This window comes from Xenopus laevis, chromosome 5L, assembly GCF_017654675.1.
Source record: "Xenopus laevis strain J_2021 chromosome 5L, Xenopus_laevis_v10.1, whole genome shotgun sequence".
NCBI classification, from domain to species: domain Eukaryota; kingdom Metazoa; phylum Chordata; class Amphibia; order Anura; family Pipidae; genus Xenopus; species Xenopus laevis.
The window spans coordinates 50,654,127-50,681,329 of NC_054379.1; the positions used below are offsets into that span (position 1 = coordinate 50,654,127).

The following is a 27,203-nucleotide window of genomic DNA, read 5'->3' on the forward strand; positions in this document are numbered from 1 at the left end:
GAAGTTCATGTCCTTACTAGCAAAATTGCCCCTATTGTAGCACTGGACATAGGCATGTTAGAGGTGCAAGTGGGTTTGCTCAGAGCCATGCCAAAACAGTTGCATACCCAAGCCAAGCCTCACTCCACACAACCTCCTTCAGCCCTGCTTGGGAACTACTTTTTCACCTTTAATTCCAAATCCCCCACCCACACTCCACTCAACAACTCGTCTTTTGTAATGGTTTCCCGATTGACTACTAAGTTTCATGTCTCCCTGACATGACACTTGCTGCTGATCCAATGATCCTCCTGAGTAGTGGAGGCAGAAGAGACAAGTGCCTAGGATCCGTAATTCATCAACACCCCCATCTTGGAAACTGTGTTTTTGACAGCCCCTGGGTTTGCTGCAGGACCGAACTGGGAGTGAAAAGCAGCCTTGCAAAACAATTAAAAAAGAAACCATTGGTGCTCAGGGGCCCCAATAAAAAAAAAACATTGGTGGTCAAGGCCCTCCATAAAAGTTAAAGAAGAAAATGTTTGGTGGCCAGCTCCTCCCAAGTAAAAAAAAAACATTGGTGGCTAGCCTCGAGTTAAAAATAACAATGGTGGCCAACTCCCCACAGGTTAAAAAAAAAACATTGGTGGCAGCCCCCCCCCAAGTTAAAGGAAATTGGTAGCCAGCCCCCTCAATTTAAGAAACCATTGGTGGCCAGCTCTTCCCCAAGTTAAAAAAAACATTGGTGGCCAGCACCCCAAGTTAAAAAAACATTTGTGGCCAGCCCCCAAGTAAAAAAAAAAACGGTGGTGGTGGCCGGCCACCCCCAAGTTAAAAAAAAAAAAACCATTGGTGGCCAACTTCCCCCTAGTTTAAAGAAAAAAACATTGGTGGCAAGCCCCCTCAACTTAAAAAAACCCATAAGGTCAGCAACAACACTGTGGCCAGGGATTTAAAAAAAACATTTGTGTTAAGTAGAAAGTTACCTATCTTTAATATTTGGCAGGCGTTCTTCCTTCTAGGCGACAGCAGCTTCTTCATTATCTTCATCTGCTTCAGCTCTTATTGGCGGTTTCTGCTGCCATTCGGCTTTTCGGCTTCCTTTCAGCTTTTTAGCTCCAATTTGGTGACTCCACTTCCTCTGACTTTCGTAACCCTAAATTGACTGACCCAGCCGGCATTTACCCAAACTGCGCAGATGTCTAGGCCTAATTTGCTGCATCAGGTAGCAGATACACTAGTGCTAAAAATTGTAAAATTGTATTTTCCTTCTTCATATGAAAATAGTAAATGGTAAGAGTTAAAGGCTTCACTTCTATTTGCTGCTGCTACATTTTCCTTTGTCACAGTCAGTAAGGCTATCATAGTATAACCGAAAGTTCCCCGATTTTTGTAAGCAATAATAAGTACTATATCGTGCTGGTTTCACTCTGGGCTAAAAATTATTATCTTTGAAAATTGTCCATTTATTGGTGCTTCCTATAGATCTGCTATAGTCCCTGAGGACTGGCAGGGGCCATTATGTTCTAGTGGCCCCTGCCAAAAGCACAGTAGGAGGGGATATCACAGACTTTAGTTACCTGGTCAGCCTAACTGCTGATTGGTTACAAATTCCTAATCTACAGTTCAGTGTGCTGAGTGCTGCCCACAACCCTTGCAAAGTCTGCAAAAGTAAGTGGAACAGATAGTGGGACAAGTAGCCTTCCTGGAGAAATTTTTAATAAATTATCCCTATACACAACTTTTTAAAGCACAATCCTTTTATGTAAAAGAGTAAAATGCACTGGCACATTCTTGTTTGTTACACCATCATGTCACTTTTAAAATTCAAAAAGAGGTAGTTTTCTTATAATGCATTAATACACTTTAATAAGTAATGGTATGAACAAAGGGACATTTTTAAAACGATTTATATGCAAAAACCCATAGAATAATCAATACACTGGGTTTCTGTGTTCATTATTTGCAGTACACGTTGTACTGCAACATTTCTCCTAGTTTCGTTCCAGCTAAACACTGTTCAAATTTTGCATCCATTTCTTGGTTTTGAGCCTCTGTAAATATGTTTTTCCAGTCTCCAACTTCACCTTGAGAAAAAACACAAACAAGTGGTCGGTGGGTAATCAATATCAAGATATACTCAATCATTTAATTCAAGGCAATGCAAACAAGTCTCTGGGGCTTGATGGAATGCACCCACGATCACTTAGAAAGCTTGATTCATTGTCAGGCCAATGTTTCTGCTTTATCAAATTCCTTCTCCTCATATATGGTACAGGTATGGGATCAGTTATCCGAAAACCCATTATCCAGAAAGCCCCGAATTACAGAAAGGCTGCCTTCCATAGATTCCATTTTATCCAAATAATAAATTTTTTTAAAAGTGATTCCCTTTTTCTCTGTAATAATAAAATAATACCTTGTACTTAATCCAAACTAACATAGAATTAATCCTTATTGGAGGCAAAACCAGCCTATTAGGTGTATTTAATTTAAAGGGGTTTGAGTCTCAACCTTGCATTGATACTAGCTGTATGGCTGACATCTGTACTGGAGAAATTTAAGCACCTTCAAGTTTAATGAGTTTTTAAATGGTTTTCAAAATACAATAAGACTTCAAAAATTTATAAATTTGAAACAGGCCTTCCCGTGTGCCATTATCCCTATTGTGTATGCTTGCAAAGAAATCAGTTGGATTTTATAAATAGTTGAAACTCATTGATCTTATACCTTTTTTTACCATCTTATACAATGTCAAAATGCAGCATTCTCTTAGAACAGTTTTCTTTACTTTTTTCTTAGGGGGCCCATATGTAACAGAAGATTTAAAAGGGTTGTTCACTTTTAAATTAACTTTTCATTATCACCTTTTCTAAAAAGAACTTTTCCAAATGCACCATGAGTTTTTTCAGATTTCTCCTTCATGGACTTGAAGGTGCCCTTATCAGCAATGCTCTGTATCTGCTCCTCACTCAGAGAGAACCCAGAGAATAAAGACATCTTTTTTATTGCTGCCTCCAGGTCCTGCACAAACATATAGGATCCACAGAGGTCAAACACAATATCGAAATAAATCAGAAAATGTAAAACAAAAAAGAAGGAATAGTGGGGGGGAAGAATGTATGTGTGTGTATGGATACATTTATTAAATGTATTGAAATAGTTGAAGAAAAAGCAAAATGAAGAAAAAAAGAGGAAGACACAATAATAGAGAGAAAAAAATATTTAAAAAGAGTTAAAATGAAGAGAGGGATATTGTACAAAGCTAGAAGTCTCAAAATGACATTAGTTTGTCTATGTCAAAATGTGTTTTTGCAAGTAAAAGATAATCATTGCTACCTTGCAGGGATTCTTACTACTGCATGGAGTTTATATGTTTACTACATGTAATTCTGTTTCCATCCTGAGGTTGACCTTTGCGTGTACAGTATGTGTATGTGGCTGGAACTTCAGTTGGGGTAGAGACTTATGTGAATAATAATAATACAACTTTTTCAAAGCATTGTGTATTAAATCTAGATGCACCAAATCCATAATTTTTGGATTTGGCCATATATCAAACTGTCCAAAAAAGACATGACCAAATACCAAACCAAGTCCCAACCCTAATCTGCATATTTAAATGTAAGGAAACAAATATATCAAATATAACAAAATATTGTCATGTTCAGTTCATCAGAGCTTTAGTTACGTTACTTGGATACTTTAATCTTTGCTTGTTTGGGTTCAGAGAGAGAGAGCAGTTTCCCGAGAGTAGTTTTCTAAACTCACTTGTGTTTCTGTAAGCAATTACTTTGGCTTATCGCCAAATTGATTTTTTTATTTAAACATAATTGATTTCTTTCCTTAGGCTTGCTACCTAAACCTGGCTAACTTTATTCTGCAATTGTTTGCCGGAACCTGGATGGGGTTAGATTCATAAACCTGCCCCTTAGGATATGGCTGAATCGGAATCCTGCAAAAAGTATTTTTCTGAATACAGAACTGAATCCCAGATTCATTTCATCCATGATTAAATCTGTGCTGCTGTATATTAATAATATTAATAAAGACTAATAGTGGCACTTCTGCTTCGCAGCATATTGGCTCCTGATGACTTTGACTAGTGTGTGAATGTGATAAGGACCTTAGAAGTTCCACTTGGGCAAAAACAGATGTAAAATAACTAAATAAATAACTGATAATGATTGCATGGGTTACGAAGGTGGGGGCAATAAAGTGGGGGTTAGGGGAGCTATATTATAACACATAATCAAATTATGCACAAATAATCTGCATTCCCTAGCTGGGGCCCTCTTTCCCACCTCTACCTTCATATGTGTTCACGTGCAGGTCTTTATCTCATTGGGTCTTGAGCATGGGGATTGGTGTGTGCGATAGATTTAAAGAACTCTCCACAGTGCTTCCAAACCCATTATAAAGCAGGTGGGCCCATGCCACCCCTAAAATACTGCTGCCCTAGGCCCGGGTCTTTGTGGCCTTTACACAAATCTGATCCTGGACAACTCCATACCTATACCGTAAACCACCCATGTGTATATGTTACCTTCGATAAATGCAACCTAATAGTGCATTTGCAGCAGAGTAAAATATAGTTGTCAATAGGCTTTTCTAATCAATTATGTCCCGTTATAAGGATACCCTATGTCTGGTTGAAAGGCTACACTTGTACTGCCAAGAGTAGCCAAGGAAATAGCTTTAAGCATTACTGAGGTAAACCCAGGATAAGCACAATCTAAACATAAACCTACCTCTTTCATTTCTTCAAACGTCACTATCATAATATTTTCATCATCAATATGTTTGTTCCATTCAAGTACATGATCAAAATATGACCCCCAGCAAACTGAAATGGAAAAATCCAGAAAATAGTCACTGCATGTAATATCACTGGTAACTACAGTACTGTGTTTCTGAGGGCCAGGTTAACTAAAAGTGATACAAATGTTAGGGCATAAATCAGACATGTAAGTGACTGACATCTTATATACTTTCTAGTGAATGCAATGTTTGGAAAAATTTAAAGAATTTTCCTGTTTTGCAAAATACTGAGTAGCATTACTACATTCTCAAACAAGTAATAGAGTACATGCAAACATGCAGGGGGTTATTTAATAAACTCCAGTCTGGCTTTTTGGGGCAAAACTGGAATTTTTCAGTGTATTTTTTAAGACCCAATTTTTTAAAGATATATTAAAGCCTGATGCAGCAAAAAGTCTGAATCCAAAAATCCGCCATCACAGACCTGCCAAGGTTGTATATAAGTCAATGGCAGAGGCCCCTATCCTATTTGGAAGTTTCTGTGTCTGTGCTGGAACTAGCCCAAAATCCAACCATTTGTGACTTTTCAGGCAAAAATCCCAAAAATTCTGGCTTTTCGGCAAGAAGCTTGAAAAAAGTGAGAGATTCAGGAAGAAACCCCCTAAAAAATTGTAAGATTTTTGCTAGATTTAATCGAGTTTTTACCCAAACTAGGTTTTTTTAATAATAAATAGGGTAACATCGGGTATTTGAGTTCGCTCGTGGTTTTGCTTATTTAAAAAAAATTAGATAAATTTGGATTTTAGTAAATAACCTTCCCGTATAGGGCATTGTCTACCTAAGACATCATCTGTTGGCCCTCTGCAGATAAGTTGTAGCTCATGCTGGCTTACATCAGGTGAAAATGTTATTTATATTAGAGCTTTCAATTTTGATTATATTTAAATTTAACCTTTTAAGGTAGATTTTTATTGTATTGCATAAAAGCAAACAGCAATTCAATGCATAGCAGTAGTTTGATGGCACAATTCCACATTCCTGTCCAGCACAGGTTTCATTTAGTTGTAGTAGTGATGATACTGCATTAGTTACTACTACAAGATGTCTGAGTCACACCAGGGTCCCCATATTTTATTAAACTATGCCCCATGTTTTGCTTCCCATGTTTCATATGTCAACTCAATCAAAGTTAGGGCATCATGATGAAGTGCATGCAAACATGCAGTGTAGAGAATTAAGACTACCTGGGACATCATCTGATGGCGTTCCACAGATGAGCTGTAGCTCTTGGTGGATTACATCTAATGAATTTATATACTTTTCCTCTACACACCAACCATTGAACTGTAATCCATTTTAGTTTAGAATTCTGCCAAGCTTTTGATACCACAGAATTCATGGGGAGTTTGCATATGGTTCATGATTCATGTCTGGGTGTGGTACAGGTATAGGATCTGTTATCTGGAAACCTGTTATGCATTACAGAAAAGTTGTCTCCCATACACTCAATTGTAATTAAATCATTCAAAATTTTAAAACATTTAGCATTTTTTTTGTAATAATATAACAGTACATTGTACTTGATCCCAAGTAAGATATAATCAATCTTTATTGGTGGTAAAACAATCCTATTGGGTTTATTTCATGTTTAAATTATTTTAGCAGACTTAAATTACAGAAATATCCTTTATCCAGAAAACCCCAGGTCCCGAGCATTCTGGATAACAGGACCCATACCTATATATATTGCCTAGTAGAAGAAACAGAAAAGAAACATTTAAAATGCCTTTATTGGAAAAAATGGCATTGAGCTGTTACAATTTCAATGTTTTAGCAACTGAAAACAGCCGGATTAGGCCTGAAATATCACAGCTGTTACAGATCAATGCTATTTTTCCAATGAAGGCTTTTTATACTGTACATTGGATGCTGCTGTTTCTCTATAAGACTTCTATGACCCTGGTGGCTAGTGGTCAACAAGTAACATGTAACACTTTTTGCACAGCTCTAGGTCAATAACATTCTTTTAAAGCCTTTTATGTCTCACAGGGGTAAACAGCAAGGGTGACCTTTATCTCCACTTTTATTTGTGATGACACTAACTGGGGTTATTGGTATCAACAATAAAATAGCAAGGAAAGTATATAGCTCTCAGGGCAGGCACCCTAGGCAGGCCCGGCAGTCCCGCCGCCTGTTTAGTGTGCGCGAATTTGCACTCGCTTGCGCATGCGTGAATTTTTGTATAATCGCACAAAATGCGAAAAATACATAGAGTCGGCAAGAGAAGGGAACTGGACTTGGGGGAGGCGACAGATAAGGTACGTGCCTGGCGCCCTCCCAGCTTTGCGCCCTAGGCACGTGCCTACTCTGCCTACCCCTAGTTATGGCCCTGCTCTCAATGCCAATGACATCATCTTTTTCTTGACCAACCCAGGCCCTTCATTGCCCACAGTACTAGAAATTGTGAATTCAAAAGTGAACTGAATTGAAAGTGAACTGGGATCAATCATTTCTACACATCATAGCAGCTCTGTATACTAATGCTCATGCAAATTCCAGATCACTAGATGTTATTATACAGCTAAGATCTTGTGAGCGCGTTAAATATGTACCATGGTTTTAGCAGTTACCTTATATACTCGAGTATAAGCTGACCCGAGTATAAGCCGAGGTACCTAATTTTACCTACGAAAACTGGGAAAACTTATTGACGCTAGTATAAGCCTAGACACAACTACAGCCCTGTCTCCCAGCAGCGCACATTCTGCCAAAGCGACCCCCCCAGCGATCAACCGGACTTCTTTGCAAAGTTGATGGTGACAGAGAATTGCCAAACGGATTACTGTGTGCATTGTCCCACTACCATGTGCAGAGGGTGCTGTTTGATATTGCCATCACTGTTAATCTTTCGTATAACCAACAGAGGGCACTGTGTGATATTGCAGTCACTGTTATTCTTTCATATAACCAACAGAGGGTGCTGTGTGATATTGCAGTCACTGTTAATCTTTCATATAACCAACAGAGGGCGCTGTGTGATATTGCAGTCACTGTTTTTCTTCCATATAACCAACAGATGGCGCTGTGTGATATTGCAGTCACTGTTATTCTTTCATATAACCAACAGAGGGCGCACTGTATTCTTTCATATAACCAACAGAGGGTGCTGTGTGATATTGCAGTCACTGTTATTCTTTCATATAACCAACAGAGGGCGCGCTGTTATTCTTTCATACAACCAACAGATGGCGCTGTGTGATATTGCAGTCACTGTTATTCTTTCATATAACCAACAGAGGGCGCACTGTTATTCTTTCATACAACCAACAGATGGCGCTGTGTGATATTGCAGTCACTGTTATTCTTTCATATAACCAACAGAGGGCGCACTGTTATTCTTTCATATAACCAACAGAAGGCATTGTGGGATATTGCAGTCTCTCCCCAAGTGTACTGTTGGTATAGGAATGATTAAAAGTGACTGCAATCTTAGCTACTCAGGTCGGGTACCGCTGATTTTCAGCACATTTGGGATGCTGAAAAACTCGGTTTATACTCGGGAATATACGGTAGATTTCCTTTTCTAGTTTCCCCCTATAAGTCTTTATTTTCTCTTTATTGCTTTCCTTGCGTTGCAACCTACTCGGTACAAGAGCGCAATTTTTGTATATAAGTACTATTTTTATTATGATTACAATTTATTTTTATTTGAATAGGATAAATTTAAAATCAAATTTAAGTATGTTATTTAATTGAATATATTTACATTCTAAGAATGCCTTAATTAATACTGTACCATTTCCGGTCATGAAATCTTCAAAAAATGTGTCCCAGGAACTGTATGTTGGAAAAACTGGGTTGTTTTTATAGAAATGGTAGTAGGATAAAGCTGTATCTTTTGGATTCCGAAATACAACTAAAATCTGTAAAAGAACAATCAGCATATCTTTAGTTAGCATGACGTTCTCCCCAAACTTGAGGGAGCTACAGACCAGAAACTTCAGGGTTGTATTATTAAAGTAATATTGCTCATTTATAACTTCTCAAACTCTTCACAATCAGCCAATACATTAAAATGCAAATAAGTATTCAATGAGAATTCCTCCTTCCTCTTTGTTCTTATAATCTCAAGCATTAAACTGGTGGCACCAAAAAAAGTTTTGTGCCTCCTTCACATATTTATTTCCAATGTAATGTAACCAAACCATAATTACAAAAGAATCTTTGTAATTAAAATAACATCAGCGATAGTGATGTGCGGGTGGAGAAAACCTTGACCCACACCCGACCAAGACCTGCCCAGTCTGACCTGCCCGCACCCGCCTTCCCTCCTCTATTTATAGACCTGCCCCTCCGATAACGTCACAAAAGGGGCAGACAGGAGCGATTCTATAAAACAGGAAGTCGCCCTGCAATAAGAGCAGTGTGTTGGTTCAAACCCATCCGGCTTGCACGTCACTAATCAGCACGACTGGCATAGTACTGGTGATCAGATTTCCTATTGGTGAATTCACTCGCCTTATACTTTGGTCAGTTTCTTTAGAGAAGGTACAGCTTCTACAGCTTTATAAATCTGTGCTCTGGCCCCTCATATCATTGGTTATGGTTAAAATAGAAAGCATATATAAATGTGTGTCATGTTACTTAAACAAAAAAACAATATTCTCTCTCTTGTTCTCTTTCTTTGGAATTTGTGTTGCTTGTTTGACCAAATTCAGATACACATACACTCATGCTAATCACCCTGTAGGAAGCTATTCTGGTATGTGTGGTTAACCAGACTCAATTAATAATTATGTTAAAATAATTGACTTACAATTGTTAGACAGAGCCCTAGCAAGGTTAGGTGAAGTAGATAAACTTGTGGCAAAGCCTTATTTGGGGTTATTATTTATTTTTGCTGCTACTAATACTAAAGATTACATTAGAACCCTACACACTGCATAATTCACTAACAAAACTCTTTAAAGGGTGGCAAACCCTGACCATCTTGTACGAAAAGAAACCCCAATTTAGAATCATGGAGAACACAAGTAGAGCAATGACTTGACCACAAAGTAATGTCTTAAACAGGAACATTTCTATATAGACATGCACTTTTTCTTTACTGTGTTCCATGAGTTATTTGTCCCTGTAAAAAAATCCGTTTTTTAAAATAGTTTAACTGCCCAGCGTTTCATACAGTGAGATTTTATCAGCATTATGTTGTATTACATAATAAAAAAAAATAATTTACCTTATATTTCTTATTAAAGAGGTTTTTTGGAATGCCATCATAACTTAAATGTGTTACCAGAATTCTTGGTGAAGCCTCTTCTTTAAATTTCTGAATTTTAAAAATGAAAGGTATTAGCAGGGAAATTACTATATTGATTCTACAAATCTTACTACAAGTTACCATCAACATATAACAATTTCATTATCATTTTACTTCCACACATATCTTAGTTATACAGTAAAGCTTCTGGCTTCTTGTGTTGGTTCTGTGCATTAATGAAACCAGGACAGTTGCGTAACTACTGGGGGTGCAGGGGACACACCATGCACCCAGGCTTTGTCATGGCTAGTTATACCACTGACAGGACCGCCTTCTGAAATCACAGGGCCCTGTACGGCAACATTTTCTTGGCCCCCTGGTCCCGCCCACCCCCAAGCCCCACCTCATATCTCACCCACCCCACAGGCCACACAGACAGCTAAAACATTAAAAAGCCATTGGTGACCAGCACCCCCCCCACACACACACACGTTATAAAAAGCCATTGGTGATCAGGGGCCCCCTGCAAGTAAAAGAAAATACCTTGCCCCCCCCCCACAAGATAGAAAAAGCCATTGTTGGCATGGGCCCCCACAAGTTATTAAAATCAATTAGTTTACCTTCCTTTAAGTAAACAAAAAAATTGCTGGCCAGGCCCCCCCAAAATTAAAAAAAAATGCTTGCCAGGGTTTGGTAATAGGGGTTCAGCCATGCTTCACTTACTTGATAAGCCGGGCACCCCTGCTGTCAGCTTCAGAAGAGAGGACTAGAGCTCCCATACATGCATGATATTTCTCTTATTCAGTTCTCTGTACCCTCATTGGTCGATTACGTTTAAATCCCGGTAAAGCTGCATTGGGATTAGATAGGCTGAAGGGAAGAGACTACTTCATCTATCCAATCCCTGTACAGCTTTACTGGGACTTGTCCTTAAACAACCAATGAGGGTACAAAGATCTGAATAGGAGACTAATCATACACGCACTGGAGCTCCTGTGCTCTTTTCTGAAGTTTTCAGCAGGGGGGCCCGGCTAATCAAGTAAGTGAAGCATGGCCGGACACCCCTAAGACACAAAAATATGCGGGCCTGGGACAACTGTCCCCCCTGTGCGCCCCCTGAAGAAGGCCCTGACCACTGAGAACTGAAAACTAAGAGAAAACATTTGCTAGACTAAATAATAATAATAATAAATGTGTTGCTAACATTCTTGATGAAGATTCTTCTTTGTTTGTTTCTGAAAAGTAAAATGAAAGGCATAAGGTTTATAATGGTGGTGTATAATTTGACATCACATTATACACCTCTAAAAATAGAAAGTATATGCCTTTACTTTGAAAATAAAAATACATTGCTGTGTAAAAAATGACGTAAAACTTGATAATTTTTATGCCTATGTCTGAAGCAGTGTAAAATAACGGCATAAAATCTGGCATTCCCATAGCGTAAAATAAAACACACCTTGATAAATTCCCCATTTACTTTACACAGTTTTTTCATTGAATTTGGTTTTGCACAGCATAATAAATAGGCCCCCTACTGTGCTTGTGGGGAAGGACCATTAGAACACAACATCCACCCATTCATTTGTAATGGGACAGAAACAAGAGAAATTTTTAGAGGAGCTCCAGTATAGGTGTCCCAAGGCAACAATCCCTTTAGACCATCAGGAATACATATTATTCATCATTGCCTACACTATGAGAGAGATTTTCAAAAACAATATATTTCCTCTTTAAAAACATTTTTGCTGCATTTATCAGATAACATAAGCTTTCCAAGCCATATTTAGAGAAGCAGTTCCTACAATAGAATCTAGTTCTTAATGATGATGTCACGCAGCATTTTGTCCACGTTTAATCTCTAACTTTCTCAGCAGAATTCGTGAAGATCAATACCTATTACAGTAAGTGACACATTGGCGAGAATCTTACAAACCTCAAATTTGTTTTCTCCAGTAAATTCTAATACAGGTATAAATCCAGTTGGGTCCTTTTTGTGCACAGCATGAACCATGTCCTCTAATAGGTGAAGAGTCCAGTTTGTTCCTTTGAAAAGCACATAACAGTCATTAGGGATCATAAACATTTTTTTACAACATAAATGGTTAATATAAAGACATGAGAAGCCAATCAGAGGTGGCATGATGGAGTAAAATATACTGGAATATATCACACTTTCAGTTTCAGGGTATTTGAAATTTGCTTGCAGAGAGAGGGCAAGTTACAAGAGTTACAAGAGTTACAAGACAGGCAAAGTTAATCAGTCCATTAAAATTGTTTTAGGGCAAAACCCTAAAGGGCAATAAGGCTGTTGCTCTCAAAACACCTTTCCCTGTGTGGCAGTGACAGGCAGGCGCTACTGAGCAACAGTTAAAGGAAAACTATACCCCCCAAACAATGTAGGTCTCTATAAACAGATATTGCATAAAACAGCTCATGTGTAAAAACCCTGCTTCATGTAAATAAACCATTTTCATAATAATATACTCTTCTAATAGTATGTGCCATTGGGTAATCATAAATAGAAAGATGACATTTTAAAAAATAAGGGCCGTCCCCTGGGATCAAACGATTGACTAAGCACACAAACATACCAACAAACCATACTTGTTAGGTCACATGACCCAATTAACAGAGTTCCGTCTTTTGCTTCAACACTTCTTCCTTTTACAGTTAGAGTTGAAGTATTTCTGGTCAGGTGATCTCTGAGACAGCACACAGACCATCACAAAATGGTGGTTCAAGGCAAGAGATGTAAAAGGGCAATATTTACTTAGATATATATTCCAGTTTGCTAAGATTCTTTAATATGCCTCTTAATACGATATAAACTATCTGTTGCTTAAGCATTCATTTTGGGGGTATAGTTTTCCTTTAAGCAAGCAAGCATTTCTGAACAGGCATTGATGGCATTACCAATTCCCTACAGTCAGCCTTTGGCAAAGCTTTTCCTTTTGGAATGAGCAGTGATTAATGACAGTTGAAAAAAGACATTTTGTCAAGTTCTCACTAACAGAACCACAACAGTCACTTGCTGTGATGAGCGAATCTGACTCGTTTCGCTTTGCTGAAAATTTGCGAAATGACGAAAATTCACATGCATTGAAGTCTATGGGCAACAAATTTTTGTTGAAGCTCGCAACATTCTATGTCTATGGCCATCATTTTTGCAGCAAAATGTGGTGAAAAATTTCACTTATCGCTATAGCTGTCCATATTCCTCCCTTATAGGTTCATACTAAATTTAGCAAGATTAAAGCCAAGGTAGATTAAAAAAGAAAGCTGTTTGGGCAGGGCCCTCTATACCTATTGTACTTGCTGTTTGTGTAGGTACAGTATCCTTTATGTTTAATGTATACATCCATTTATTGCACAACAATGTGTTAGCAATTTGGAAATATGTGTTAATAATACAGGTATAGGATCTATTATCTGGAATGCTTGGGACCTGGGGTTTTCTGGATAAGGGCTCTTTCTGTAATTTGGAGCTCTATACAAAACATTGAATAAATCCAATAGGACTGTTTTGCCAGCAAAATAGATTAATGCAGCTTAGTTTGGATCAAGCACAAGATACTGTTTTATTATTACAGGAAATAATGTTTAAGAATTAGCAGTATTTGCTTAAAATGGAGTCTATGGGAGATGGCCTTCTGGTAATTCGGAGCCTTCTGGATGAGGAATTCCATACCCATAATAATGAAATGTAAGGCTCAGGGCTAAAAAGAGAAGCATATAGAACTGGGAGCAGTGTCGGACTGGCCCACCAGTATACCAGGAAAACTCCCGGTAGGCCCAGGTGTCAGTGGGCCCTCATGCTGCTAAACATTTGACCTATTTCATGGCCATTCCCTATTTCTATGAGAACAAAGAGGCTAAATAAATGGAAAAATAGAGTATAGTATGTAAAGAAAAGAGACAAGGAGAATAAAGGTTGAGTGAGGAGAGGAAGAAAAATAGTACTAAGAGTGGGCCCCTGGTCAAAGGTTTTTGGGTGGATCCCCTGGTGTCCCAGTCCGACACTGAGTGGGAGGGGTGAAACAGCAATAAGATGTTTACATGACTTTTTTGGGCATTGGATATTTACCTTATTCATAATTTTTTATCATTTCTTAATTTGTATGTTTGGTATGTGCCTTACAATTTACATAGGCTATTCGTTTATAAGGTGTGAGGAATACATCTGTAAATGAGTAGGGATGTAGCGAACGTCGGAAAAAATGTTCGCGGACATGTTCGCGAACGTCCGGACAAAAATGCGAACGGTTCGCGAACGTTGCGAACCCCATAGACTTCAATGGGAAGGCGAATTTTAAATGCTAGAAAAGACATTTCTGGCCAGAAAAATGATTTTAAAGTTGTTTAAAGGGTGCAACGACCTGGACAGTGGCATGCCAGAGGGGGATCAAGGGCAAAAATGTATCTAAAAAATCCATTGTTGACACAGCGCTGCGTTTTGTGCTGTAAAGGGCAGAAATCACACTACGTCACTCAGGTGGTGTTTCTGGAGATGGTATTATTATTGATATTTAGACAGAATGTGAAAAAGCTCACACAGCTAGGTGGCAGTGGTTTGAAGAACAGATGCAGATGAGAGATCAGCAGCAGGACAGACAGCTGCCCACAGCAGCTACATACAGAGCACTGCAGTAGAAGGTAGATTACTAGCCAGCAAAGCTACCTAACCTAAAATGTCCCTCAAATCCCTGCATAGTTCTGTCCCTACAATACAGAGCAGTATCAAGTAGATTACTAGCCAGCAAAGTTACTATCAACTGTCCCTCAAATCACTAACAGCTCTCTCCCTACACTAGCTCTTCCAAGCACACACAGGCAGAATGAAAAAACGCTGCAGGGCTTCAGTTTATATATGGAAGGGGAGTGGTCCAGGGGGTGTGGGGGTGGTCCAGGAGGGAGAGCTTCCTGATTGGCTGCCATGTATCTGCTGGTCTGGGGGAGAAATGGCAAAAAAAAGCGCCAGCTAAGGCGAACCCAAATTGGCGAACGTTGCGTTACGTTCGCGAACATTCGGCGGACGCGAACGGTCGATGTTCGCGCGAACAAGTTCGCCGGCGAACAGTCCGCGACATCCCTATAAATGAGATCAGCTTAATAGCTTTTAAGCAGATATTTCACCAGACCATTCCTGCCTTCGAACTTTGGAACTGTTACTGAAAACAAACAGTTCCATATCCCCCTTATAACTAGTTCCCGATGACAAGCTCTGTCTTTTCATTCACTCCAATATAATGTGCTTAGTGCATAGTACTGACTAGAAACACCCCACCCCCAACCACGCCTCATACATAGAAAATCCCAAAGCAAAACATTGACAGGGAACTATTGTGGAACTGAAGATTTAATTTAAGCTTTATTGTACTAAAATAAGAAACTTTCGAAAATAATCAATTAAAAATTCTGTACTGTTTCGGAAATAATTACATTAATCTTCACTATCCCCCTATTGGCATATGTCTCTATTCTCTTTTAATGCAGGAGTTGGGAATCTGATTGACAGTTACATCTAATATATCTTTAATATCTGGTATTAAATGGGTGAAGAGGCAACCCTACTCACCAGAATAAAAGCAGGTATTGTTGATATAAGTGCATCAGAGTCTGTTTGATACATACCCTCTCTAGTCAATGTCAAATCATTTTTAATTATTCAGAACTCCAAAACATGTTTTGCTAATATTTTTTATAAAGGGGCAAAGTTTTACCTAAACTTGGAACGTTTCTGGCTCTTCAACACTGTTTTTGAGCTACTATGTTGTGGGGCAGATTGACCAAAAATTCCTTTTGCGACTTATAATTATTGTGAAAAAAGTCATCTTACCCAGCATTAAAAGGGGCATTCACCTTTAAATTAACTTTTAGTGTGTTTTAGAGAGTGCTATTCTATTTGCAATTGGTCTTAATTTTTTATTATTTGTGGTTTTTGATTTATTTAGCTTTTTGTTCAGCAGCTCTCCTGTTTGCAATTTAAGCAGCTGTTTGCTAGGGTCCAAAACACCCTAGCAACCAAACAGTGTTTTGAATGAGAAATATGAATATGAGAGAGTCTGTTAAGTAATGATAATACAAATGGTAGCCTCAAAGAGCAATAGTTTTTGACTGCAGGAGTCATTTGAAAAGAGTCAGAGAGGAAAATAATTCAAAAACTATAGAAGATAAAAAATGAAAACCAACTGATAAGTTGCTAAGAATTCATTAACTTTAGTGTGAACTATCCTTTTAAAGATACTCAAAAACCAAACAGAAAACTATTAAACTACCGTATACTTGCTCAGAGTAGACTTCACCACTTTTGCAATTTACATTTATTTTCTATTTTAAGCAGTATCAGATGCAATTCCACACAGTTCTCTCCATGATTGTTGGATATTTAAAGCTGTGCCGGCAGCAGGAGGGCAGAGCATCAGCCCATTGGGTCCATCAGATCAATGAAAGGACAGGATATATTTTGCTACTGGAGAAACTGTGTTATGAGAGATGCAAAGTGAGAAAATGTTCTAGACTTTTGTTATATTGGAGTCACATGGAACACTAGATACTCCCAGACAGGAATTACATCATATGTGGGGCTACAAAAAGTTCTCTTACTACTTCTGCAGATGGGAAACATTCATCCTGCAAGTTTCTCCTCCCTTCTACATAGTAGGGGGTCCCATTTCTATAGGTGTTATTCTGGTTGGGATACCAACTTGACTGTATGACCTATCTGGAAACACTTTATAAAATATACTTTGTTTATATTTCTTTTTATAGTGATTTCTATTCCTCACTGCAACATTTAAACATGTTAAAAGCTCCCATAGGGAAGATTTGTTGACTTAAGTATTACGTTTGATTTTAATAGGATGATTTGGAATCCTATGACATGTGTATATATATACATATATACTGTACCATTATAGACCATCAGCTACTTTAAGAAAGTCACTGTAAGAAAGTTATGTTTAAGGGCTATCATAGGGGGTGATGTATCTGTGGCTATTATTCACACAATATTAACAAAACACAGAAACTTTATATTTTGCATATTCAAATCAAATAGTATTTAAGGAACTTACCACATTTGGGATACGCTGCCAACATAATATCATCTTCTCTTGTCTCAAAAGAGTTTAGTGCTTCAAACGTCTCTTGGTTACACATTAAAGAAGGATATAAGACCCCATTGTATCTAAACAACAATTTGTCTTGTTGTAAATCCTTAAGGTCATCTATCATTTTATTTACATGTTCAGCAAATTTCTCCCTGTTAGCCATTTCTTCCACTGATCCAAAGCTACTGTGTTATAGAAAATGTGCTTTGTCTGCAGGAATTTAAAGTAGGCAAGAGCTGATGGGGGTGGAACTTGTGATCCAGCCCATCTTTTTGTCTCTTGCGGGAATTTTAAGTGGGTGAGAACTAATGGAGGTGGAACTTGTGATCCAGCCTATTATTCAGCCTGAACCATGTACTACTTTGAGTCTCAGCACATAGCTGGAATGTATAGCAACCAGAGGGATTCATTTGTTCACATCCAGAACGAATAGACCTAAACACCATGAAGAATCTATATAATATCTCAGCATCCAAAGAGACATTTCTGTATCTCTTTAAGCTGTCTGTGGAAAACATCTTTTGGATGTTTCTTGAACTGATCATCATTATCCATTTGATTTAGGTTAAATTAGTTTTAATACCTTGTGCATGGGTAATTTGTCTATTAATAAATGATCGAAATAGGAAAATGGGACAGTTTGATTTATAAAAGTACAATTTTGCCAAATAATTCCTATTCTGATAAATACCTTCCATTTCCTTTTTTACTTTGGGCTGAACTACACTGGAGGTTTTGATTAGATTGTGGGGATCAGATTTTATTTGACCCACACAATCTTGTCAGGCAACAGCACAAGATTCTGTAGTATTGCACAAAACCTGGTCCCCACAACGGTAATAAGTCGGATGAGAGTCAGATGGTGTGTTTTCTTCATGCTTCTACATCCGACATTCAATGTATCAATGATAGAAAAAAAGTCTGCCACAAACCATCAGTTTTTACCTTGTTGGATTTGGACACAGCATGCGTTCACATCTGACGGGTGTGTCTCGTCAGATAGCAAATGTTTCATTTAAATTACCCCTCAGATTTTTCAATCACTCGCATTATATATTGACACATGTGACTACATCAGGATCAGATTTCAGACATCTAATAAAAATCTTTACTGTCGTTGTAACAACATTTTCTACTCTTTCTACAAAACACTTCACTTGATTTTTTTTATTATTTTAAGGAAATCCTTTTGGAAGTTGTATTAACAACTGTTGTTTAAGGGAGACACATCTCCTGAAGCAAATTATGTTACACCATAACAAAATTATTTTTGGTTTTCTGTTTTATTTCCCGTACCAGGAAGTCCACATGTACTGTAAATCACGGTCTATCAAAATTGTTTGGGCTATGGTCACACCTATGGCTGGTTGTTTCGCTCTTCTTTACATGCTTCTGTGTCTCCGCTGACAAGAACTGTGTTAGCCTGCAACAGACACACATGGAGCAGATTTCAGTACAGAAATGCACAAGTTTGCATTTTTGTTTCAAAATCACAATGCCTAAGGGCTCTTACACATGAGCGTTTTTACCTGCGCTCCCCTGTGTTCCGTTTTTCGGCGTTCAGCCGCAGGGGAGCGCAGGAATAGACGCATTTAATTATTTCAAATGGGGCTGTACTCACACAGGCGCATGTAGGCGCCGAACGCAGGTTGAGACGCAACATGCTGCATTTTTCCTGCGTTCGGCGCCTACATGCGCCTGTGTGAGTACAGCCCCATTTGAAATAATTAAATGCGTCTATTCCTGCGCTCCCCTGCGGCTGAACGCTGAAAAACGGAACGCAGGGGAGCGCAGGTCAGAACGCCAGTGAGTAAGAGCCCTAACACAGAAGCAAGCAGAGAAGGGCAGAGCAGAACCACTGTTTTTTTTTTTTGGCTTCTGTACAATCAACCAGCTTACCCAGTATTTCGGGAATCAAATACATCAGTGCTTTGAATGCCAAATGCATTTGTCATTTCTCACATTATACTAGAATGAATTTGGAGTTGAACTGGAATAAAATGTTTGGTTACATCAGAAATTCATTAACTGCTAAATTCACAATCTTTAAAACCCCAGGTATCTTTTAACTCCATTCTACTCTGAAATGTTTTGTTTTACTGTCAAATAGTAAAGCAATTTAGCCAATACAACCCCATCTTTCTGAATTTAATGTTAACATCAGCTACATTTTAATTGTTTTAAAAAAACTTACACCAAACTCAGCCCGATTTGTATAGAAATACGATCATTTTTGCCAATATATTTTCGCCACAAGTAGAAATGTGCATTTTGTGCAAAAAAACAGCAACTGACTCTAATGCATATGGTGAAATTTCTCAGTTTTGCTAATTATTCTGTGGTTTCATAAAATATTCAGTGAAAAGACACAGATTCCCTCTTCACTATTAATCAATCATTGATACAAACAAGCTAAAAAACAAACAAAAGATTAACCTGTTATAGCTGTTTCCACAGGGTTACATAAATACAGCACCGAATGCAATTTACTCAAATAGGAGTGAAACTAGACATTTTTGAATGGTGGAACCAGTCAGGCAAGACTACTTCTAGGATTTTAAAGGCTAAATAGCTCACCAAGGAGAACATAATGAGATCTCAAAATGAGAAGACTCAGAGGAGCCTAATAATTCAGCTGCACCTTACGTTTGAAGACAGGGCAAACCAGTTTCAAGTGAACGTTCTTTCCATAGTTCTGCAAAACTGGGAAATCCAGATTGCTTACTCTTGCCCGAGGAACACAAAGTAAAGGCTTGGAATCTCTGCATTTCGGATTGCATTGAATATTAGATAAAGTATTGCTTGATTGTGTTTAGTTGGCTGCTAAATGCACACAATCCTTAAATCATGGGAGGTTAAAAATCACACATAATAAAAACTCCATCAAAATATAAACTCAGCAAAGAAATGTTTCTTCCTCAAACCTAGGGCTTATTTTCATCCAAACCTGTACAGACTGATAAAGAAAAATAAAGATGTATCGTTACTTAATGGATTAATATTATATATATATTATTTTTCATTTAAATGAGAGTATGTATTTGAAAATATTTACAGAGGGCCTCAGGACAGAACCAAACATGAGACCTTTTGGGTAAGAGCCTGAGACATATGCAGGCACAAGAAAGCATCTCAGAACATTTTTTGCTTTTGGTGTGATATTCTTTTCTTATATTATAGGGACATAAATGGATATTGTGAAACATAATCAGGGTCATTTGTCCATGATCTACACATTGTGAGCAGGATCATATGAACAGACGGTTCTTGAACAGGGCAAAGTACATTTATTGTTCACATATAAAGATTCTGTGAGCAAAGCAGCATAAAACAAAAGTTTACAAAGTCCTTTCCCTTTGGGGAAAAATAAACAGCCGCTTCCAATGGCCACACTCAGCTTCCTCAGTGTGTGTCTCAATCTTCCTCTCTGAGCACCAACCCTCTCTAGCTGATCTAGCCTGCTAATTATTCCCCAGGTGAGACTTTCTAGGGGAATTAACCAACTCAGAACTGCTGTATATATTGGAGTAAGACATGAACCTAGGGGAAATATATCTCCCTTCACACTGTGCTCCAGTTACCGGTTCACAACGTTTATTGAATAAACTTATTATTAGATGATTAAGACGGTTTTGCAGAATTCAGTTCAGGGACAGTGTACACACTGCTTCTTTACAATATCCTATATAACAAGGAATCTAGATTGTTCTGAATTTATGCTGTTTTATTTTGCTGCAATTCACAAAATTAACCCCAATCCAGCATTCACCCTTTAGTCTGCTGGTTTGCATTCAACAGCTAAATGATGAACAAGTGCTTTGGTTTTAGTAATCCTCCAGTAGAGCAACTGCAACAAGTAAAGACTACCATCAACTTTAAATATTATCTAATAGTTAACAGCAATACTTAAATACAGAATCAGATGCGTATAAAAAACAATCCAAGTCCACACCCTGTGCTATAATTATAGATATGGGAATTTCACTTTTACCACACCTTGTACAGTTTATGGTGAGCTTTGCAATACTTGGGTTCCGCCCCTTAGTTTAGTGTAGTTCATATTTTATCACTTTATTTAGGTTATGCATTACAAGATGCGTTGAAATTTATTTAATATTGTATAATGGGTGTTCCATTTTTTGTATGCTGTGTGGACACTACTATGAATATCTGTGTAACATTTATACGACCTTACTTGCTATGCATAACCATAGCATCTGTCTGCTTGTATGACCTGCAAAATACCAATATTTTGAAATAAAAAAAACAAAAAAATATCCAATTGCTAGTGTACCATGAGACCCCACATTGAAGTTGAGTTTAGGGGTGCACTAAGACTACACTTTTCCTTACCATTTTGTTGCTCGGGAAGAGAAGTAATGAAGACAATAACTTTTGTTAAAATTATACAAAACTATATAAAGTACATGTGAGATAATTCATTCTGTGTCACCTTTATCTACAGCATGTTGCAATTAGGCACATGAGTAAAGACATTTTTAACTTTTTTTTTTTTAACTTTTCTATCAGCTCTAACCAGGGGCTCGTGAGCAACATGTCTTTGGACAGATGCTTATTTTTAAAATCTTAACTTCAAGGGAAGCTTTAGTTGCATAAAAACTGTACTGCCAAACAAAGCCTCCTGTTGGCTGCAAGTCAAGATAGAAGCTACCAATGCCCAATCACTCCCTTATTTTGAGGCCCCATGAACTTTTTGCGTGCTTATGTTGCTCTCTCAGCATTATTTTAAACTTTAACGTGGCTCACAGGTAAAAAAGTTTGGGGACCCCTGGGTTTAAGGTGTTGTTGATACTTCCAGTTCCCCATATATTTACAATCAGGATGTTAGAACTGATTAGATACTTAAATAAAATAATAATAATAAAATAATTATTGTACACCAGACAGATTAGCTGTTTTGTTGATTTTCAAATGTTTAACCACATGCTGATTGTTGCAGTGCCTCAATGGGAATAGCCCTTGCTAGCATTAGCCTGGAGCCCAGATTCATAGTGGATTGTTTTAAAACTTCAGAATATTGTGAGTTTTTTTTATAGTAACCCTTCCAATTCTCTATCATTAATTAAAGCAGTACAACTGTTTTATGAAGATTGGCTTTCAACTGTCTGGAAACCCTCTACTGTGGAGGGAAGACACTGGAATATATTCAGGAAAATATACAGCAATGCCCTTAGTAGGAAAAAAGAGGATGTAATAAATATTGATGTGCAAATTTTTTTAGCAGGCATGCATTTGAGTTTTGCCATTTTCTTCCACAAATTTTGCTGCAAAAAATGCATTAGAATATATGTCCAGTGACACCAATGTATTTTCAGCATGAGTAGAAATGTCCATTGACTCCAATGGTGAATGTTTTCCCTTTTGCAAATTCTTCTGTGGTTTTCAATACATTTTGGGTGATTCACTCATCTCTATTAATGATTTGATGAGACAAACAAGCTAAAATAAACCAAGAGATGAACCTATCATGGGTGTTTTTAAAGGGCTACATAAATACATCAATCTTCTGTTTCTAGGAAACACACAATGTTACCCGCATAGGAGGGAAAATAAACATTTTTCTTTACATTTCAGGACCAGGACAAAGCAATTACAGGTTACATTCTTCCCATAGTTCTGCAAAAGTGGGAAAACCAGATTCCCTACTTTTGCCCCAGGCATACAATTAAAGGTTGACGTGAGTCATACAGTGGTTCAGGGACAATGTACACGTGGTTGCTCTACAATATTATTTGCTATATTTACAAGGAATCTAGATAATCCTAAACCTACACTTATTTATTTTGGTGCATTTGCCATAAAATAAACCCAAATCCAGCAATAGTCTGCTGGTTTGCATTCAACGATTTAATAATGAATGCTTTGGTTTCAGTAATCCTCCAGCAGAGCAACTGCAATAAGTGACGACAACCTTACCTTTAAATATAATCTAATAGTTAATAGCAATACTGAAATAGAGCATTAGAGGGGTATTAAAAATGGCAATATCCAATTAGTATAACTTGAAACCCCCATTAACACCCTGCGCATGGTATCTCACTAATGTTAAGATCTTAACATAGCCCAGTGTCAAAGGAGTTTTTTAAATAGACTGTTGTACATTCATTCTACCACATAATACAAATACTTCCTTCTGCCACATATTCTCAGGTATTTTTAAGTAAACATGAGAGCGAAGTCAAATAATTCAGTTGCACTGTATGTTTGAGGACTGGGACAGTTACAGGTGGACATTCTTCCCATAGTTCTGCAAATGTGGAATAGCCAAACTGGCCTTTCTTGCCCCAGGCATACGAATGAAAGTCTCAGAATCTCAGCATGTAGTAATGCATTGATTATTGGATGAAGTATTGCTAGATAGTGGGCTGCAGAATGCACATCATGCTTACATCATGAGAAGTTAAATGTCACACATACTATCAACTCCTTCAAAGTATAGCCTCAGGAAAATAATGTTTTTTCGTTTTCTATCTAGATTGCTAGCTTTTTTGCCCCTTGCTTGATAGCTGGAGAAATGGTGTAAAATGGGTAGCTGTGTTTAAAATGCACCAGCCACGCCATCCTGTCTAATAAACACCACCCATCTTGCCCTGTTTTCAAGGTCTCCCATACCTTGTACCTTCACCTAGGGGAAAAAGTTATGCTGAATACACAAAAATCCTCTTTCCACAAACAGGTTTCTTTTTATGATCACATTGAATATGTGTACAAGTGTGGGATCCATTATCCGGAAACCCGTTATCCAGAAAGCACCGAATTACTGGAAGGCCACCACTCATAGATTCCATTTTAACGAAATAATTAATTTTTTTTTTTTAAATGATTTCCTTTTTCTCTGCAATAATCAAACTACACCTTGATCCAAACTAAGATATTATGAATCTTTATTGGGGGCAAAACAATCCTATTTGGTTTACTTAATGTTTAAATAATTTTTTAGTAGACTTAAGGTATCGAGATCTAAATTATGGAAATACCCCCGGAAAACCCCAAGTCCCAAGCATTCAGGATAACGGATCCCATACCTGTACATACTGAATACATGAAAATACATGTATTGCATTTATATATATTTTTTTTTTATCTTAGGTGCTCTTAAACCTCCATGAAGAAAAAAAACACATATTCTGTATTTAGGGGCGATCCTGGCCCCTCCGCAGCAGTTGCTGCCGCCCCCCTCCCCCGTGCGCTTAACTTTTTGCGCTTGAAGGGGTCCGTGGGGTCCACCAGGGCAGCAGAGAGGGCCAGTGCACTAGCACAGAGAGCCTAACTGCGCTCTCTGCACTAGAAGAGACGAATTTCCAATTTGAAAAACAGAAATTCGGCTCTTAAAGTACCAGGAGCGGCATTTTTGCTGCCCCTGGTACGTAGCGGGGCGCTACCGCCTCATTGGCGAAGCTCCCCTGTCTGTATTTAACATGGGACTGCAGGTAATTCATACAACAGTAATCACAGTGTTTGCTTATAGCTGTGTCAGTTATAGATTAGGACACCCTGTGCTTTTTTTTATACCTTCAGGCTTCAGTACAAAATTAGCAGTTGAAATTTATGTACACAGAAAACAAAATACACAACATACACAATTTTTATTATCAAACAAGCAAGTGATTGAAATCTCCCCACCGCCTATTTGCAATATACATTATACTTCAGCATGTCTCCTAGTTTGGTTCCTGCTAAACACGCCTCAAACTTCGCATCTATTTCTTGGCTCTGAGCTTCGGAAAAATGGTTTTTCCAGTCTCCAACTTCACCTGAAAGATAAAATTGTATTGAATTGAAGTATTGCAAAAAAGTGTAGTATGTGTCTTTTAATATTTCAAAAAGAACTGTAGCTATCTACAACAAATGATACTAAGTCTACAGAAGTGTTACTATTTCCATTTTATATAATCCCTAAACAGTATTGTTCGTTGCTCTTGAATTTGCAAATCTTTACCTTTCCTTAAAAATATCTGTGCAAAATCCTTTCTAGTTTCAGTTAATTTCGTTTTCATTGCTGTGAATGTGCCTTTCCCAGCAACTTCCTGACTTTGTTCCTCAGTCAGACATAATCCAAAGAATGTAGATAACTTCTTTACTGCTACCGTCAGATCCTGCATAAATATTAAGGGGAGACGTATTATATAGTCAGCATTATACTTTACTACTTTCCTCTTGATCTCCCTATACGAAACTAGTTTTGGCTTGTAGATACACATCCCCACAATGGCGTCAGGGCCGGACAAGCAGCCTGGGCAAAAGAAATCAAAGCAGCCCACATGTAAACACGCAATGGTTTTGTACACATTCGCTCATATATTGGGGTAAAACGGCAAAAAATTATGTACAAGATTCTGCAGCCTTGTGCCTTTATATGGTCACAGAACAACCCCTCAGTGACTTCTGATATGCTTATCATTTACAGTAGGGGGTACATTATCCCTTATAATTTCACATCAGAATTGATTTATAATAGTGATGCACTGAATCCACTATTTTGGCATTTGGGAGAATCCCGAATCCTTCACAAAATATTTGACCAAATACCAAACAAATTTGAATCCTACTTTACATATGCATAAAAATGGCCAAAGAGAATCACGCACACCGGGTGCAGTTAAAATGTATTTAAATTCTGTTTGTGCAAAGAAAAGTCATGTGATTTAAAGGATTTGGTTCGACCAAATACGAATCCTGCTGAAAAAGGCCGATTCCTGCCCGAATCCTGGAATCGGTGCATTTTTAATTTATAATCAGGTCTGTAGCCTCAGAATTTGCTACTGTATATATCTACCATACATTTTTCCTAATGCTTGATGATTTCTGACAATAACACTGAGCATGTGCAATGTCATTGACACTCTAAAGATGACCTAACAGGATCAGAAGATGGGAAGCTGCTGTATAAAACTGGATAGATCATTACTGTTTAAGTGCTGCTGGACAGGTACAGTAAGTTCAGAATATTAAATACAAGTAGACTGTTCAACGGTTTTGTTCTCCTTTGAAGGATGCCAGCTGTGCTAGTGTATTCCTTAAAGGACAACTAAAGCTTTTCACTGTCAGAAGGCTCAGGTGCTGAAGATTAATTCTAATTATTGAAACTTGCCAAGGATTACTAAGTCTGCAACGCAGAATCTTAAAGGCAATTAATTATTCCTCTACTTCATACATTGGCAAATCATACAGATAATCCAAATATTATACAAAAAAAAGAACAATTCATTTGAATGCAAATATTAAACCCACCTCTTTCATTTCCTCAAATGTCATTATCAAAACACCTTCATCATCAATGTGTTTGTTCCATGCAAGAGCATGATCAAAATAGGATCCCCAGCAAACTGAAATTGACATTAATATTGCAGTTTAATAGTTTTGCTTCATGTATGTATGAAGGCTTTAGAAATATAGAGACTCAATCTGGGTATCCCAGTTTATATAGTAGCCCCCCCATCCCCTAACTTGTGCATGATTCAAATATGCAAGTTAGCGAGCTGCAGGAGGTACAGCCCACAATGGGGCCCTGTCCATTTGCTTGGCTGCACCTCCTGATTCTGCTATTTTCAATCCAGCATTAGAACAGGTATGTTATCCTGGGGCACAAATATTTGCCAAATGAGATCTTTAAGAGATCTTTCGACTTGTTATTGTTATTAGAGCTGCCAGCCAAACTGTACACAACTAGTCTATGGAATACATTTTGTGTGACCTGATAGATGGCAACCAATCATACTTTTCAGAGGTGTGCCACAGATTTCCTTCTATCAGAACGTAACATGGCATTATTTTTTAAATCAAAATTACTTACCATTTCCACTCATATAGTCTTCAAAAAATGTATCCCAAGAACTATAGTTGGGAAGCATTGGGTTGTTGTTATAAAAATGGAAATATGATACTGCTGTGTCTTTTGGGTTCCGAAACACAACCAGCATCTGTTAAAAAATACAAGCACAATAAAACAGATCTAAAGCAAATTAAATTATTGTATATGATTATAAATTCATCAGTTGTATTTGTTTTGATCTCTTAATATTGCACATCCTCTGCATTCACCTATTTTAATTAATTAAAGAATATTAAACTGTGAA

General features: G+C 37.8%; 1 protein-coding gene across 2 annotated transcripts in view; it reads right to left on the reverse strand.

The window, feature by feature from the left end:
• Positions 1-1,718: 1,718 nt before the first annotated feature.
• Positions 1,719-27,203, reverse strand: part of sult6b1.5.L (sulfotransferase family 6B member 1 gene 5 L homeolog) — a 31,736-nt gene continuing 6,251 nt past the window's right edge. Inside the window, exons 1-7 of one of the 2 annotated variants that reach the window (XM_041562732.1) lie at positions 17,071-17,380; positions 11,931-12,040; positions 9,974-10,063; positions 8,534-8,660; positions 4,728-4,822; positions 2,844-3,000; positions 1,719-2,063 (exon numbers count right to left, since the gene is read on the reverse strand). In XM_041562732.1, the coding sequence (XP_041418666.1) occupies positions 1,936-2,063; positions 2,844-3,000; positions 4,728-4,822; positions 8,534-8,660; positions 9,974-10,063; positions 11,931-12,040; positions 17,071-17,269 (906 nt within the window). In that variant the 5' untranslated portion in view covers positions 17,270-17,380 and the 3' untranslated portion in view covers positions 1,719-1,935. Of the gene's footprint in view, positions 2,064-2,843; positions 3,001-4,727; positions 4,823-8,533; positions 8,661-9,973; positions 10,064-11,930; positions 12,041-17,070; positions 24,882-25,066; positions 25,224-26,358; positions 26,454-26,920; positions 27,048-27,203 lie in introns of those variants that run through there. The other variant, XM_041562733.1, reaches the window with a different exon arrangement.